The 17,626-nt window shown below is 39.4% G+C and overlaps 1 protein-coding gene across 2 annotated transcripts in view; it reads right to left on the bottom strand.

Moving 5' to 3' along the window:
* Nebl (nebulette) overlaps positions 1-17,626 on the bottom strand; it is a 365,083-nt gene that overhangs the window by 52,869 nt on the left and 294,588 nt on the right. Inside the window, exons 16-19 of one of the 2 annotated variants that reach the window (XM_055593781.1) lie at positions 15,983-16,090; positions 10,406-10,516; positions 3,695-3,805; positions 281-391 (exon numbers count right to left, since the gene is read on the bottom strand). The exons of the other annotated variant lie outside the window; for it this stretch is intronic. Of the exons in view, the coding sequence (XP_055449756.1) occupies positions 281-391; positions 3,695-3,805; positions 10,406-10,516; positions 15,983-16,090 (441 nt within the window). The remainder of the gene's footprint in view (positions 1-280; positions 392-3,694; positions 3,806-10,405; positions 10,517-15,982; positions 16,091-17,626) is intronic. 2 annotated transcript variants of the gene reach the window in all.

Raw genomic sequence — 17,626 nt, 5'->3', positions numbered from 1 at the left:
TGTGTGTGTGTGTGTGTGTGTGTGTGTGTGTGTGTGTGTGTGTGTGTGCATTCTATCAAAATACCTCTTTCCAAGCTTCCTTTGATGTTTTTAAAGGCTATGAGCAAAATGGAAACTATAAATGTCCAAATTAACATCATGATTTGAAATGATTTCCATTCCAAACTGTCAAGCCAGCCCACGAAGCTCCGAGAGCTCCCATGTACTAATCCAGCTGTTGATATGATTTGTTGAGTACAGAAATAAGAGTTTCAAGGTCTGTATGAACCTCTCCACCCACCTCACTGGCTATCTTGGCAGCTTTTTTGGCACGCTGTATTTCAAGGGTATCGGTGTCAATTTGCATTCCCTTCCCTTTAATTTCTGACTCCAGGTCCTTCTTGTATTCTTTCTATAAAAACAACATTCAACACAATTTAGTCAACATGTAAGTACAGTCAATGACACCAAAAGCAACAACAAAACAAAATGAAACAAAACCAACAAAAAAACCTAAACATTTTTAAATGACCAAGAGATGGCTTAGTGGATAAAGCACTTGCAATATAAGCATTAGGATTAGAGTTTAGATACTCCAGAAGCCACCAAGACTAGACTAAACAAATCAGTAAGCTCTGGGATCAGCAGAGACCCTCAGTTAATAAAGTAGAGAGCAATCAAAAAGAATGCTCAACATCAGCCTCCAGCCACATACCACACACAAGCACACTCACACATATGTAAACACACATACATGAATGCACATACAAAAGCACTTACTAAGAAAGAAAATAGGTAAATGAGCAATGTCCAAGAGAATACAAGGCTTATTACCATGAATTACCACCAAGATTTAAGTAGGGAGAATACATAATTAGAACTACTATTCCCACTGGAGATGTTTTATACTGTTAAAAAGGTAATTGTTGAGTGAGAATCTTCATGGAGTGCTGCCTCGGAGACTGGGAGACAGGCAAAAGGACACGGAGGGGTTCATGTTATCCTAAGAAGACGGATAATGAGGCCAGAGCACTCAACAACCAAGCTATGTGACACTACAGATGATTGCTACCATTCCTTCGTATCTTTGAAACAGGGCTAATCATTGCTCTACGTGAGACCACAGTGGAGAAAATGAGGCAGCGACACAAAGCCCGGCATTGGTGGGGCTTAGCGACAGAGGGATAGCTTTTTCTGCCCCTCACCTCACCCCCAAGGCCTGCTTTGTTGCTATTTCTACTGCCATCTTATCACTCAGCTGTTTTTTTTTTTTTAATCACTCAGTTTTTCAACTGGACCTGCCATAGTAATAAAACAAACTTTTTAGATATAATGGACAAGAAATAATGAGATTGATCCCTCAATGAAGACTGGCTACACTGTCACAACCAAAGAAGATTACTCTGGCTGCTAGCATCCTTCCCTGTTTCTCTATGAATTTCAGATTGTTTTTTCTATTTCTGTGAAGAATGCAGACAGGGATATGTTGACCTCTTTACCTATGTGTATCCCTTTATTTCCTCTCTCATCTGACTGCTCTAGCTAAATTCCAAGCACTGTATTGAACGCTAGCTCTGCCTTGTTCCTGATTTTAGAATTGCTTTGAGGTTTTCTCTATTTAGCAGAAATTCTAACCATTTGACATATATAACAGCCTTTATAACACTGAGGTACTTTTTCTCCAGTCTTATTGTCTCTGGCACTTTTATTATGAAGGCTGTTTGATTTTGTTGAAAGAATTTTCTCTATTAAGATGATCATGTGTGTTCTCTTTAAGTTCATTTACACATTTTATTACAATTATCAATTTGCATATGCAAAACCATCCTTGACTCTTTGAGTAAAGCCAACTTGGACATGGGGAATGATATTTTTCATGTGTGCTCATGTTCAGTTTCTTGTGATGTCTCCCTATCTCCAATCTTATTAATTTGGATTTTCTCTTTTAGGTAATTTGATCCAGGTTTGTCAATCTTGTTTGTCTTTTCAAAGAACCAACTCTTCATGTCATTGGTTCTTTGTATTGGCTTGTTTGCATATTTGTCTCTAATTCTTCAATTTCTACCCTGGTTTCAATTATTTTTCCCATCTACTGCTTTGTTTGATTTGTTCTTATTTTCCCAAACCTTTTGAGTACATTATTAAATTATCTATTTGAAGTCATCTCATTTTTAATATAAGCACTCAGAGCAATACATTTCCTTCTCAGGACTTTTTGGGTTTTTTTTTTTGTTGTTGTTGTTTGTTTGTTTTTTCATTTTATCCCAGAGAATTTAGTAAGTTACACTTTCATTTTTATTTAATTCTAAGATCTTCTCTATTTCCTCCTTAATTTCCTCAATAGTTAGAATACTTGACAGCTGAATAGTTTAATTTTCATGAATTTTTCTATCTTCTGGTGTTCCTTTTGTTATTTATTTATTTTTTTTTATATTTTTGGTACTTATTGATTAAGCTTTATGTGATTGTGGTCAGATAGAATACACGGAGTTAATTCACTTTTCCTAGATTTGTTGAGATTTGCTTTGTGTATCAATAGATTATCTGTTTTACAGAAACTTCTGTGGCATACTGAGGGGGAAAATGTCTATTAAGTAGTGTCCGGGTAGACTGTTCTGTAAGTATGTATCAGATCTATTTGGCCTATGATGCCATTTAGTGTCAGTGTTTCTCTGATTATATTCTGTCCATTGGTGAGGGTAGATATTGAAGTCCCCTCCTATATTGGGGTTAACCTGTGGCTTAATGTCTAGCAGCGTTTGCTTTGTGAGGTTGGGTACAGATGACTTTGGTGGACTTATGCTTAGAATCAGTCCTCTTGGTGGATTGAAATAAAGCAGGCTTCTTTGTCTCTACTCGAAGTCTTCTTGCATTCGTTTAGAACAGCTTGTTTGCTGGCCCCATTTCCTTAGAATATTCGTCTCCATCTTTCATTCTAAGCCAAGAAAGTGAGGCTTCTTTCTTGTAGAAAACAAAAAGGGTAGACACTATTTCCTAATTCTGTGGCTTAGTCTGTGTCTTTTGACTGGAGAATTGAATCAGAATGGACAGGCCTGAGACAGGAGAGGCTGAGTTTCTTATCAGGTGTTGGAGGCCATATCGATTGGGCACCTGTAGCAAGGTTCTTAGGTCAGAGAGGGTGGGGCCAAAGCAGAGGATGCCAGTTCTCTAAGCAGGTGCCAGAGGCCAGGTGTGTGCTGGGTGGCTGAGGGGAGGTGCCAGGTGCATGTCAAAGCCACTGTGTGGCACCAAAGTAATGACGGTATCAGGAACGGGGGACTGAAACTGGACATTTAATTTCTTCTCATAAAGTTCTTATGAAATGAGAAGCAACTACTTTAACTGCATCCAGAGTTTTAACTTATCAGTAACCAGATAAAGATGATAAATGTGTGTTCCTTAAAGAGCAAGACAACACAGGCTGCTCAATGGCAGCCAGGACCCACGGTGACTCCACCTACCTCATTGATTTCCCTTTCTTTGCTTTTAAATAACCAGGTCAAATCTTACAGGAATATTTTGTCAATGACACAGATTTCTCTAAAATGACCATTTTCCCCAAAGCATTGTGAGAACAAAATTATCATTAATTTGCTCCCTGAGAAAAGCCTAACACATAGCTGTTTATCAGCATCTATACACATGAGTTGTATAAGTTGGTCACAAAAGAAGGTAAAAATGTTCTCATTCTAAGCTCCTAAATGAATCCACTCACCTCGCTGGCCATTTCAGATGCTCGCTTTGCTCTCTGAATATCAAGAACTTCAGAACTAAGTTCCATTCCTTTCCCTTTTATTTCATTTTCCAGATCTTTTTTATATTCTTTCTATAAGACAAGAATAGAATATTTCATTTGAAGCTATCTCAGTAATTACTTTAACTCATATGGCAGTTTGCATGTCTTCTAGAGACCACAGACAGGAGAAAATATTGCTAGAAAGGAAAAAATTAGATGCTGAACATTCTCGCCTATTTCTCTTTGACATTTCATTTTCTCCTCCATCAAACTCAAAGTGGCACCCACTATTATCAGTGCTTCATCCTTTCTCCCAGCGCCTTTTGGCATCACACTGAACTTCTTTAAAAAGATATCTTCCCCTTAAGAGCTGGAGTAGAGGCCATGGAGGCATCCTCTAACTAGACTAGTCTCCTAGCAGAGGGAGGGGAACTTTGACCCCAAATTTACCCTGCCTACAAGACGTGCAGGGATGAAGACAGAGAAGAGACCAATGCCTGGCCCAACCAAAGACCCACCCTACCTGAGAGTGTCAACACTAGACACCATGAAGGATACTCTGCTAAGCTTATAGACAGGAGCCTGTCAGAGTTGTCCTCTGAGAGGCTCTATCCAGCAGTGCCTCAAAACAGATGCTGAGACTCACAGCCAAACATTGGGCGATGCTTAGGGAGTCTTGTGGAAAAGTGGGAGGAAAGAGAAAGGGACCTGGAGGTGACAGGAGCTCCACAAGAAGATCAACAGAGCCAACTAACCAGGGCCCAGAGGTACTTGCTGAGACTGAAGCATCAACCAAAGACCATGCAGGAACTGGACCTAAACCCCCTACAAGATGTAGCAGATGGTCAGCTTAGGCCTCATGTGGTCCCTTTAGTAAGGAAAGTGGGAAATGCATCAGACATAAACCCACCTGTCAGCTTTTTGATTACTTCCCTCAGGCGGGACTGTCTTACCAGGCCACAGGGGAAGAGGACATGCTCCTTCCTGATGCAATTTGATGAGCTGTGGTGGATGGGAAAGGGATTTCTCAATTTCTGAGGAATAGGCAAGGGAAAGAGGGAAGTGGGTGGGAGGGGAGGGGAGATGAGGCTGTAACCAGGATGCAAAGTGAATTAAAAAATACGTATTAAAAAAGAATATATATGCTTCTTATTATTTGAAGTGATTTAGAAAGTATCTATTTGATGTGAATTTCTAGAAGAACTTACTGGAAAAAAAAATTACAAAGCCAAAGCTTGCTATAGCCAGACGTGTTTTTAAGATTGTATTTTAATCAAAGATCTATTTAAAAAAGAAACAAATAACTTCCTTGAAATTGATAACATAGACTTGAATATCTGCTTTAATATCATTTCTTTAAATTTTTAGATACAGTGTCATATAGCCTAGGCTGGCTAGAAATCACAAATAGACAAATATGGCTTTTAAGGTCTGATTGCTCTCTTCCCCTACTTTCTGAGTGCTGGGATTATAGCTATGTACACCCAATCTCATTTTAACTGGTGTTGTGTGTGTGTGTGGGGGGAACCAGGGCTTTGTGCATGGTAGACAAGCACTCTGCCAACTGAGCTACATACCAACATTTGATACTGTATTTTAAGGAAACATAGGCTCTTGTATATAATGTATTTTCTACTGGTAAATTGTTTATTTCCTTACTTACTTGCATTGTAAAAGCGATACTTTGTTCTATTAAAACAAGTTTCATTTTATGAATATTTTGTTAAATAAAAAATGTCATTCCTTCCAGTGATAAGAAATTAGGTTTCAGTTGATTCTGGAGTTCATGTCATGCCACCGCCATCCCCATCCTGTCCTGAATCATTAAATTAGCCTGAGTTCTGATCAAACAATAGTTTACAAGACATTGTTAAGCCTGCCTGCGATTTCTAAAATTTTATTTATTTATTTACTTTACATCCCAGTGATAGACCCCTCCCTCCTCTCCTCCTTTATTTCTCCTCCCTTATTCTCCAGAATAGGGGAGCCCCCACCCACCGACCCCAGCTCATCTATTCTTATGAGGACTTTTCCTGTGGCCTGGTAAGGTCGTCCCTTCAGGGGGAAGTAATCAGAAAGCATCTGCTTGTGATTTTAGAAGCAACTCTCAGTCAGATGACCTGGAATGAAAGCCCCCACCTTTCTACTAATTTAGTCATGTGACCTTTAAGAGGCCTCTTAGTAACTCAGTCTCCATTTTCATGTTGGCCAAAAGAAAATAAATGTTCTATTCACACCAAAAGGCAATGAAGGAAAACTGGGCCAAATATTGGAGTAGCCAAAGGCCTTATATGAAACATACATCTTAAAATATAAAATGACACTTGGGAGACTCTACATGGCAATATAAGGCCATAAAGTAAATAGCATAGTATTGTGGATATAAACTTTTTTTTGTTTTGGTGCCAGGTGTGGGATGTGGGACTGATTCAGATGGTCCACAGCAGCAGACTATTTGCCTCATGTGGGCTCATGTGGAGCTCTTTGCCAGCTGCAGAGAGTTTAAATCTGAGGACTCTGTTAGAGCCTCCAAGAAAGAATAAGGCTGATGCTGCTTCCTCCCATTGGCTCCTGTTGCTGTTGTTGCAGTGAGACAAGAAGTTGGAGATCTCCTGAAACAAGGATTGGACTGGCTCCAAGGAACCCAATAACCCTGACCAGCAGGAAGCAGCTAAGAGAACTGTGCCCCCTCTCCCATTGACCCTTTCTCTCTTCTACTTGGTGGTGGGATGTTGGAAGGGATTGGGGTGGAGTAGGGAGAAAAAGATAAAAAATACATATAAAGAGTTTTTTTTTAAGTACACCTACAGCATAGAATCCACTTACAGCAAAGGGCTTAGATGTAGAAATTAATAATTGTGTTAAGAAATCAATTGTGGCTTTTCAATTAACTCTCTCTAGGTAACTATGTGAGGGTTTAGCCATAGCTGTTATGAATGAAATACTGTGTCCCTCCCAAACTCTATGTGTTCAAGCCTCTGCTCCCTTGGGAAGTAATTGGGTTTTGACAGGGTTATGATGGTAGATTCCTTGATGAGGTTAGAGGCTCCATAGGAAATGATACCAGGATTCCCTTGCTCAGTTGCTGCAGTGACAAAAAGCAGCCATCAGCAAGCAGGGACAGGGCTCTCGCCTGGAGCCAAATCCACCAGTGCCTTGATTTGGGGCTTCCTGGTTTTCAGAACCAGGAGAACTGTCTGATTTGAAACCACTCAGTCTATGAAATTTTGTTAGAATGCTGCCTGCTCCAATGAATAGTTTTGTAGGCCTTTTCCTGTCCTTTCAGACATTCAGGATCCAACTTCTAAAATGTTATCAACTGAATCTTACTACATTTTTAGTTATAAGAAACTCAAAGCATTATTGTTCTGAATACTTCTTTTGAAAATCTTAGTCACATTTTCCCCATTAAAAAAGAAGAAAGAAATAAAAGGAAACAGTCAAAGACTAACCTCACTTAGTCAACTATATGCAAATGATTGGAAGGTCCTGCCTTAGCATGCGTACAAATGGTGTAGTTTTAAAACTATCATTTATTTGCTCTCAATTTCAAAGAAAATCTACAAGAATAAAAAGTTACAAAAATAAAGGAAAAGAGAATTCATATAGAGGTTATATTGCTATTCCAGGAAACCACAGTAATTTCTTATGTCACTTAAATGGCAAAGTCAGCTGTCACTTGCTTATCATAAGTTCACAATAAGACACCTCCAGATAAAAATCATGCCTCTATATCCGAAAGATGCTCAAGTACACAACAAGGACTTTTGCTCAGCCACATTTGTAGCAGCTTTATTCGTAATAGCCAGAACCTGGAAACAACCTAGATGTCCATCAACGGAGGAATGGATACAGAAATTGTGTTAAATTTACACAATGGAATACTACTCAGCAATTAAAAACAAGGAAATCATGAAATTTGCAGGCAAATGGTGGGACCTAGAAAAAATCATCTTGAGTGAGGTATCTCAGGAGCAGAAAGACACACATGGTATATACTCACTTATATAGTCCTATAAGATAGGATAAATATACTAAAATATGTGCACCTAAAGAAGCTAAACAAGAAAGAGGACCCGGGGTAAGACGATCAATCCTCACTAAGAAAGACAAATGGGATAGACACGGAAAGTAGGAGAAAACAAGAAACAGAGCAGGAGCTTACCACAGAAGGCCTCTGAAAGACTCTACCTAGCAGAATATCAAAGCAGCAGATGCTGAGACTCATAACCAAACCTTCGGCAGAGTGCAGGGAATCATATGATAAAAGGGGGAGTTAGTATGACCGGGAGAGGACAGGAGCTCCACAAGGAAAAAAATATATCAGGGCACTGGGGTCCTCTATGAGACTGTTTCTCTAACCAAGGACCATGTATGGATATAACCTAGAACCCCTGCTCGGATGTAGCCCATGTATCCAAGTGGGTACCCTAGTAAGGGGAACAGGAACTATTTCTGACATGAACTCAATGACTGGCTCCTTTAACCTCCCTGCTCCCCCGAAGGAGGAACAGCCTTGCTAGGCCACAGAGGAGGACACTGCAGCCCATCCTGAAGACACCTGATAAGCTAGGGTTAGATGGAAGGGGAGGAGGACCTCCCCTGTTAATGGACTTGGAAAGGGACAGGGAGGAGATGAGGGAGGGAGGAAGGGAGGGTGGGACTGGGGGAGATGAGGGAGGGGGCTACAACTGGGATACAAAGTAAATAACCTGTGATTAATATTTAAAAAATAAGAACTAAAAAAGAAAGAAAGAAAGAAAATCATGCCTCAGCACATTCCACTAGTTTAATACATTTCTTTCAGAGGAATCATTTCTTCAATTCAAAAATTTAGAGTAAAACTTCACTTTTCTTTTTATAGGCATATTTTATTATATATTATATTCTAGATTACATTAACATATAACCATTCAAATAAACCTGTCATAATAGAGTTAACTTTGAGCCACTTGGAGAAAATGGATTGATTTTTTTAAAGTATTGAAGTACAAGTATAATGTTGATTTATTACAGTTAAAAAATTTAACATTCAAAAAACTAATATATTACTTGTAAACCAATTTTTAATTAAAATAACAAGAAAATTTCTATGGCGATAAAAGCAAAAAAAAACAGTAATGAGTTCTGCTCTATATATGTTAACTACAATTTTTCCCTACACAGAATTGAAAGAACTCTTGAATAAATCATATATTCAGACTTTCTTTCCAATGTGAGTACCTCATTTCTGATATCAAACATCATGATACTACAAGGGAACTTCCCCAAAAGCTGGAGAGACGACTCCACAGTTAAGAATATGTTCTGCCCATCCAGAGGACTTGAGTTAGCAGGGTCCCAGTTTGGATGGCTCAACCCCCAGCTCTGGGGAACCTGATGCCCTCTTCTGGCCTCTGTAGACACTGCACTCATACACAAACACGTGTACACATAATTTAAAATTAAGATTAAAAATATAAAAATTAAAGCTGGTTGTAGAATATGTTTTATGATAACTAAGAAAACTAAGCTTTCAAGAAAGTGGTTTGCTCAGCTGGGCCGTGGTGGCCCACAGCTTCAATCCCAGCCACTCCAGAGGCAGAGGCAGGTAGATCTTTGTGAGTTTGAGGCCAGCCTGGTCTACAGAGCAAATTTTAGGACATACAGAGCTGTGGTTATACAGAGAAATGTACAGAGAAACATTCTCTTTTGAAAATAAACAAAAAGTATAAATGAGAGAAAAAAGAGAAGGTGGTTTTCTCAGGACAAGGCTTATCCACTGTGCTCCAGACGTGCTTATCCCGGAGACTGCCCCAAATGTGGAAAATTCAACTGCATAATTTGTGGTAGTGGGTGCATGCATCCACCCCTGCCTAAATAAAACAAATGTATAGATATATACTACTCTACAGTAGTGCACATGCTCAGGGTCCCATTATCCTTCTCAAAGTCAGTCTTGTGTGAGTCTGGGAGAACCAGTTTTAAAATAGAAAAATGGGTGTCTGTTGCTTCATGACATGAACACTGCGAATATTTCTTTTGTTTGTTTCTTTTTTGTTTTTTGAGACAGGGTTTCTCTGTGTAGCCTTGGCTGTCCTGGAACTAGCTTGGTAGATCTGGCTGGCAGTGATCTCACAGAGGCCCATCTGCCTCTGCTTCCTGAGTGCTGGAATTAGAGGCATGTGTGTGTATATATACATATATATATATATATATATATATATATATATATATATATGTTTTATTTTATTTTATATATATATATACTGTCATATACATATGACAGTAGATATCAAATATATATTACAAATTATATATAATAATATATAATATTATTTTTAATATGTAATATATCTGGACATATGATAGAGAGGATCAAGCTTTCATTAAATTTTTGTTTAAATTCCAGCTGCTGTGAAGCTATAAATTCACTACTCACAGACTTTCTGAGCTAGAATCGTAATGCAAAAGAATATTTTGCAAAATTTTCCAGAAAACCTGGAGAATTTCTTCCTTCGACAGCAAGTAGACATATTAACTTAGACTTTCCTTTGTTAAGAAAATGCAAGGCCCAGATAGTGACAACCAGAATAAAGAGTTCACACCTCAAGAATGCAATTAGTAGAGAATTGCTAAGCAGAGGTTTCTGGGGTCACTTCTTCAGTTCCCCTCTTTTGTGACATCTACTATAAACTTGCAAGGCCATACCTCCTTCATCAGGTTGGTGATGTACTTCAAGTGTAGAAATTCGGGGGTCTTGTCTAAATCCAGTGAGGACCTTCCTTTAATCTCCTTCTCAAAATCTTCTTTGTAAACCTTCTGTCAAGTAAGACCACATCATTTTCAGTGTAAAAAATTCTAGTGAGTAGAAGAAAGCTACAAGAACAGCATTTGTTCTCAGAACAATGTGTTTTCTCATATAATTCTACCAGCTCAATCTTCTTCATTGTTTTCATGAGCTTTATTATAAAAGAAAAACTTGCAAACAAAAAAAACCTCACATAGCAAAATTAACTAGTTTCCTTAACAACAGAAAAATAATTCCAGCTTTGTCAGTTACAGGATTCTACCAAAAAGCAAAGAGTCCACCAAACAGGGTTTCTCACACAGAGGGAAGGCACTACAGATCTTACGCCGTCAACATCACTCCATCTCGCAGGAAGAAAAAGACAGGCTGTCTGACTGGGGCATCTGATGACTTCATTCAAAATGAAGAATGTGTGGCTCATCCACTGGGAAAACCTGGTGTAGAAACCAATTCAAACTCTACAGTAGTACATGTGCTCAAGGTCCCATTATCCTTCTCAAAGTCAGTGTTGTGTGAGTCTGGGAGAACCAGTTTTAAAATAGAAAAATGGGTGTCTGTTGCTTCATGACATGAACACTGTGAATATTTCTTTTGTTTGTTTGTTTTTGCTTTTTGAGACAGGGTTTCTCTGTGTAGCCTTGGCTGTCCTGGAGCTAGCTTGGTAGATCCGGCTGGCAGTGATCTCACAGAGACCCATCTGCCTCTGCTTCCTGATGCTGGAATTAGAGGCATGTGCCAGCACCTCCCTTAGAGAATATTTCTTCACTACTTATAAATATTCATATGGATGAAGCTACACTGTAGGACAACCTTGCCATAATGTGTTGGGTCCTTCTCTAAGTAAGAGTTCACAGCAGCAGCTGGGGGAGGGGTGGTTCATGACGAAGCAGTTACCCATCATGTGTGAGGCCTGGTGTGCCGGAGGAGCTAAATCTATGACAAACCTTGCCTTTCAGGCCTTCTCTGACATCTCTGGCTCTAGCTATAAATTCAGGCCTTCTGAGTTACACACTTCAAAGTCAATGATAACCCATACTTTATTTTTTTAATTTATATATTTTCATTGTATGTGTATGAGTGTTTTGGCTGCATACACAGATGAACACCATGTATGGTATCTGTGGAGGCCAGGAGAGAGCACTGGATTCCCTGGACCTGGAATTAGAAAGGTTGTAAGATGCCAATATGGATGTTGGGTAATGAGCCCAAGTCTTCTTCAAGAGCAGCAAGTGTTCTTAACCACTAAGAAACCTCTCTAACTCTAATAACCTATGATTTGCCATGACAAAGATAATCTCTTCCAACAAAGTATCTACTCATCTGAAAGGTTTACTAAAGAGGGGCCAAATTTTACCAAATAATCGATTCAAAAGATATCACACAGATAAAATAAACAAATTGTGCCTAAGATTGTTATTCATGCAAAATGACAAGCTATTTCTAGGTTCATTATGCATTCATCGCAAAGAAAGTTAATTGTGTAAATAAACATATTCTCCAAACCAAGAGGGAGATGAAGATAAACATGCTCCTCTTCACAAAGCATTTGTGTTACATATAGTCACTCCACCAATAATAAGCATGGCTGTGAGAAAAGGCTGAAGAAGATGGCTATTCTGTAATCAATCAAAAAGCCTCACTGAAAGCATTTTGAATTAAAGAACCATAAATACACCAAAAAATTATGAGAAATTGCTCTTTTTTCAGGTTGAACTAATTGGGATAGCATGGCTATACAACCAAAACGTATGACATTATTTCTAGGCCAAGCAGATTCTTTATAAAGTAAAACCAAGGGTGCATATTTATTTATATTAGATATTTCACTTCAAAAAGCACTTCCCTGGAGGAAAATCATTGCAGTAGGTCATTAAGAAGGGGTGGTTCTGATTGAAGCTGCCCAATACAAAGCCCGAAAGAACCAAAAACCAATGTTATGATCTATGCGGAGAGGCATTTGTGAAAGCAAAAACAAAGAACTTCCCAAGGAAAGACTTAGAGATTTCTTCTAGAAAACACAGATTAAGCCTATATCTGGCACTGGATGAAAATGAGATGAACATGATGAAAGGCTAGAGAAAGACATGGGTGGCTTTCTCTGAAATCAGGCTTTTCTCATATCAAATACCTCAAGGAATACAGTCCAGCCTAGTTGTATGGGCTCAAGGCCAAATTAAGACAGGTGGCTCTCTTCAGGTCTGCCTTATTCTTTTTATCCAAAGGGACTTTTTTGTATCATACTTTATCTAAACTTTTTAGATACTTATTTCTCTGGCTGTAAGAATATCAGTCTTGTCCAAAGAAATTCCTTAATAGAAGTCTTTACTCTCATCAAACCCTGCTAAGTACAGACAAAACTGGAAAAAAAAATGAAGGGAAATAAAAGAAGAAATCTAACCATCACTAGCTATAATTAAAGGAAAAACTTGCCTGCCTGGTAGGGAAAGAGCAAATAGGGTGAAGAAAGAGAGAATATTATAAGAGATGAGGTGAAAGTCTCCAAATCATTGTTATCGTTAATTCAGAAGCAAGGCCTCGAAATATATTAACCATGAATAATGAGATAGGTAAAGGCTTGTTGGTGAGAAGACCGTTAAACATTTAGTATACAAAAGAATTAAGATAACCACAGTAACAACAAGAAAAGAGCCTTTTCTATATGAGTCTCTGGCTCTGGAGAGAGAGGCAGGAAGATGACTAGCTATGGAGGCAGGAGGAGGCCGTCAGGGTGCTCTGGGGGATCTGGAAAGAGACCATGGGGGAACTAGGGGGAGGCAAAGTGGAGGCCATGGGAAGGTTAAGGGGACATTGTAGGGAGGCCATGGAGATGCTGAGACAGAGTTATAGAAAGACTGTGGTGAAGCTGTGAAATGGCAATGATGAGGCTGAAGCCATTTTCCAGATGTTTTAACTTTAAAAATGGGTGGGGCTTTTGTTTTCTTTGTTCTTCAGTTAACACTGGTTTAACAGTTTTACACAGTGTTAAACTTCCAGAAAACTGTGAAAGTCAAAATTTCTCCCTGGACCACATAATTCCTATAAAATGGGGATTGCCATTAAAAGTGCAGTGCTAACAAATCTGGCCCCAGGAGAGAGACTGCAGAAACTGATGTACCAACCAAAGACCATGCATGGGCCTGCTCAGATGTAGCCCATAGGCAGCTCAGTCTCCATGTGTGTTCCCTAGTAAGGGGAGAAGGAGCTGTCTCTGACAAGAACTCAGTTGCCTGGTCTTGGATCACTCACTCCTGGCAGTACAGTCTTGCCAGGCCACAAAGGAAGAGGAGCCAGGCAGTCCTGATGAGACTTGATAAGCTATGGTCAGATGGCAGGAGAGGAGGCCTTCCCCCTGTCAGTGAACTAGGGAAGAAGAAGGAGGGAGAATGGGACCAGGAGGAGATAAGGGAGGGGGCTATAATCAGGATATAAAATGAATAAATTGGTTTTTTTTTTTTAAAGCAATGCTAGCTTACATAAAAGGTATCACTGCCATGGAAAATAATCACACAATGTAAAGGGTATCGAAAAATGCTGTCTCTCCTGTTCCCTGTTTTCTCCCTCTTCTGATGTCTCTGAAAGACTCTACCATGTAGGGTATTAAAACAGATGCTTAGACTCATAGCCAAACTTTTTGCAGAGTGCAGGGAATCTTATGAAAGAAAGGGGAGATAGACTGAAGGAGACTAGAGCTTCACAAGAAGAACAACAGAACCAAAAAATCTGCGCCCAGGGGTCTTTTCTGAGACTGATACTCCATCCAAAGACCATTCATGGAGATAACCTAGAACCCCTTCACAGATGTTGCCCATGGCAGCTCAGTGTCCAAGTGGGTACCCTAGTAAGGGGAACAGGGACTGTCTCTGACATAAACTCAGTGGCTGGCTCTTTGATCACCTCCCCCCGAGGGGGAACTGCCTTAAACTCAGTCACCACAGCTACTGACAGTTCTTATCAAATTCAATAAAAGACTTAAGATGATGTGACTGAAAAGGATAAGCAATGACTTTCCCCTCTTTGACTTCCAGAAGAAATTAGCCAAGTGTCCAGTCTCAGACTGTCTAAGGGGCCTTTTTCCAAAGAAATGGATTCTAGAATCCCAACAAAGCAGACGGCAAACAAAAATGTAACATTAAGTTGTAGCTGTCGATACAGCTGGCCCTGCTTCTGTCCCTCAAATGGAAGGCCCGTTGGTTAGCACAGAAGGTAGATGCTGCGGCCCAAAAGGGAAAGAAAGTGAGGGAATCACTTTCAGAGAAAAACATGATCCAAGCAGTGTCTGACAGGATTATCTTCTCTTAGAAGAAAAGTAAACACATTCAAGTATTTACTGGGGGTGGCTACAGTTAAATAAACTTACAGAAAAGGAAAGGAAAGAAGTACCATGATTGTAACCAAGTCTAAAACACTGGTGACATTTACCAGATACGTGATTTTATTTAAGGTAGTTAAATGTGGTGCATTACTTTCTCCTCAAGCCATTACCTTAACAATTAAATGAGCAGATGTAGGCAAGCCTCTCAGCAAGCCAGCAGACACAAAATAAGGGTTTAATTATTTCAGTGTTGGTTCTATTATCATTGCAGGGGGAGGGGAATAAAAGCAACCAGATCTTCATGAGTTTTAGATACAGTTTTACATTGATACAGTTTGAAAGTGTTGGTTTATATTCATAGACAATCTGAAAAGGTCTCAGTGCTTTCTTCATGGGGTGTGAGAGCATGAGGAGCTCATCTGCTTGACAGCTACAGTCGTTCATCAGTAAAGCTGAGGAGCAGGCAAACTCAGTCACCTCCAGCAGTGAGGGGCTGGGCCTAGAGCACAGGTCCTGCCCTGCAGAGCTGTGCTGAGTCTAAAACGAGGTCCCTGAGCCTGTCCTCCAGAGTAATGTTGGGTCTAGAACAGGGGTCTCCAAGTCTGCCCCACAGAGCAGTGTCTTGTCCCTAGACGTGACTCATCATTCTTGTCTCTAGACCCTACTCTTTTTTTTTTTTTCTTAATTGCATTTGTAGTTATGTAAACATGCATGGATTGTTCTGTAGGCTAATAGATTCAAAGGCAAAAACAAACAAAAATATCATTCCTTACTCCAGTGTTACAGATAGTTAGGAGGACTGGGCCAGGTAACATCAATCCTAAAAAAATGTATTAGAGAAGTATTCCCCAACACAGCTGCCTTTTAGGAAGTAACACCTCCATGGTGTCTTAGTCAGTGTTATTGCTGTGAAGAGACACCACAACAACTCTTTTCTTTACTATTGTTATTTATAATTTATTCACTTTATATCTGGATTGTAGTCAGCTCCTTCATCCCCTCCTGGTCCCATCCTTTCTTGCTATTTCCTCCATCCCCTTCCCCTAGTCCACAGAAACAGGACCCCTCCTCCCCTACCATCAGACCCTACTATCAAATCTCATAAGGACCAATGAGAAAAGTTCAAGTATCCATTGAACAATTAGCAACAAGCCCCAACCCCTACCTCACTCTGCATCTTCTGAGCTTCCTTTGAAGACTGATATGACGGTGTCTCAACAAACTCCAGCATGGACTTTCCCTTATTTTTCTCATATTCTTCTCTGTATTTTACCTGCATTAAAAAAATATCAAAAACATAAAAATAAGGGCTGTGTATAGCTCAGGGTCGGAGCACATTCTTAGCAAGTACAAGGTCTTAGCTTCAATTCCCAGCAATAATAACAACAAGAACCAAAACCCCATGTAGAGAGCAAGAGACAATAAATGTATCCAAAACTAATCATCCTGTTTCATGATATCAATTTATTCTGGCAGTTTAGAGTGATGAATGGGTTCCCCAAAGTTAGTGACATATGTAAATGGGTCATATATAAAAACTTTTAAGAACAAAACTTTATTCAGCCCAACCAAAAGGTATTTAGTATCACAGGACATTAAATAATGTGTTCTATAAAGGACAAATAAAATGTATTTTTCAAATAGGTAGAATATGTAGCTATTTATTACATACACGGGGTTATTTATATACGCACTCACATCAGACATATGTGGGGCAAAGAATGGAGTAAGTAGGAAAAGGTAGAGAGAGCTCAGTGACATGTGTATCACTACATTATGCATAAGGTTAAAAATGGATGTGATTACCTTTCTGTCAAAAGAGGGAAACGTTCCCTGGAACTCTTGAGTGTCTCCATAGAAAATAACTAACACATAAATGATCCTTCCATTTCACCATCATGTTATGACTTTAATTTAATAATAATATCATATTTAATAATATCATGGTATGACTTATCTGTTTCAATTAAATTAGCTTTATCTCTTTTCTATTTATAAAGGGAAGAATATTTCTGTTGCTTCAGGTTTTGCTTTACATTTTCTTTGTTTGTGTGTACATGCGCACATGTGGCCGTGGTGTTATGTGTGGTGTGTGAACACATGTGCCCAGGCGCAGGCGCGCCTGTGTCTGAGCCGCAGAGGTCAGAAGAGGAGGCTGGGTGTCCTGTTCTACTGTTCCCTGCCTTCCTTCCTTGAGACAGAAAGATCTGGATGTGCAGTTAGGCTGGGAGCCAGCCAACCCCAGCCATCCTCCTGCCTCCATTGTCCCCAACACGCGATGTTACAGACAGAGCTGCATGCAGTCACTCCCCGCTTTTGACGGGGTTCTGGAGATGGGGTCTAGAGATGGAGGTTTCAGAGACAGGGTTCTCGGGTCCTCATTCTTGCACAGCAAGCATCTTACTCGCTGAGATCTCTTTCCAATGTGCGTCTTCTATCTCATAAAACAAAAGCTAAAATCGTACGAAAGCCATCACAATGGTTAGATTTTAGCCATATTTTTTAAGTGAATTCGTAAAGCTTTGATCATGACTCGCTTCTTTCAGAAATGCATATTCATCAATTCTTGGACTTCATAATTGCTTGTGAGTTTTTTTATGTTGTATAATGATGATGGCTAGCTCAGCCCAAAAGAAAATTTCTTATACTTAGAAGTTTGTGATAACGAGAAATACATTAAAAAAAAAAAAAAACTATTTGTGACATAGTTTTATTTCAGACAAGTATGCTGCATACATGATATCATTCTATACTAGATTACAGTTTTGTGGGGGAAAAAATTGAAAGAAAAATAAGAATTTAAGGCAGA

Source organism: Psammomys obesus, unplaced genomic scaffold, assembly GCF_907164565.1.
Source record: "Psammomys obesus unplaced genomic scaffold, mPsaObe1.curated_primary_1811, whole genome shotgun sequence".
NCBI classification, from domain to species: domain Eukaryota; kingdom Metazoa; phylum Chordata; class Mammalia; order Rodentia; family Muridae; genus Psammomys; species Psammomys obesus.
The sequence above is the reverse complement of the archived record's forward strand: the minus strand, read 5'-3'. Positions and strand labels throughout refer to the sequence as shown.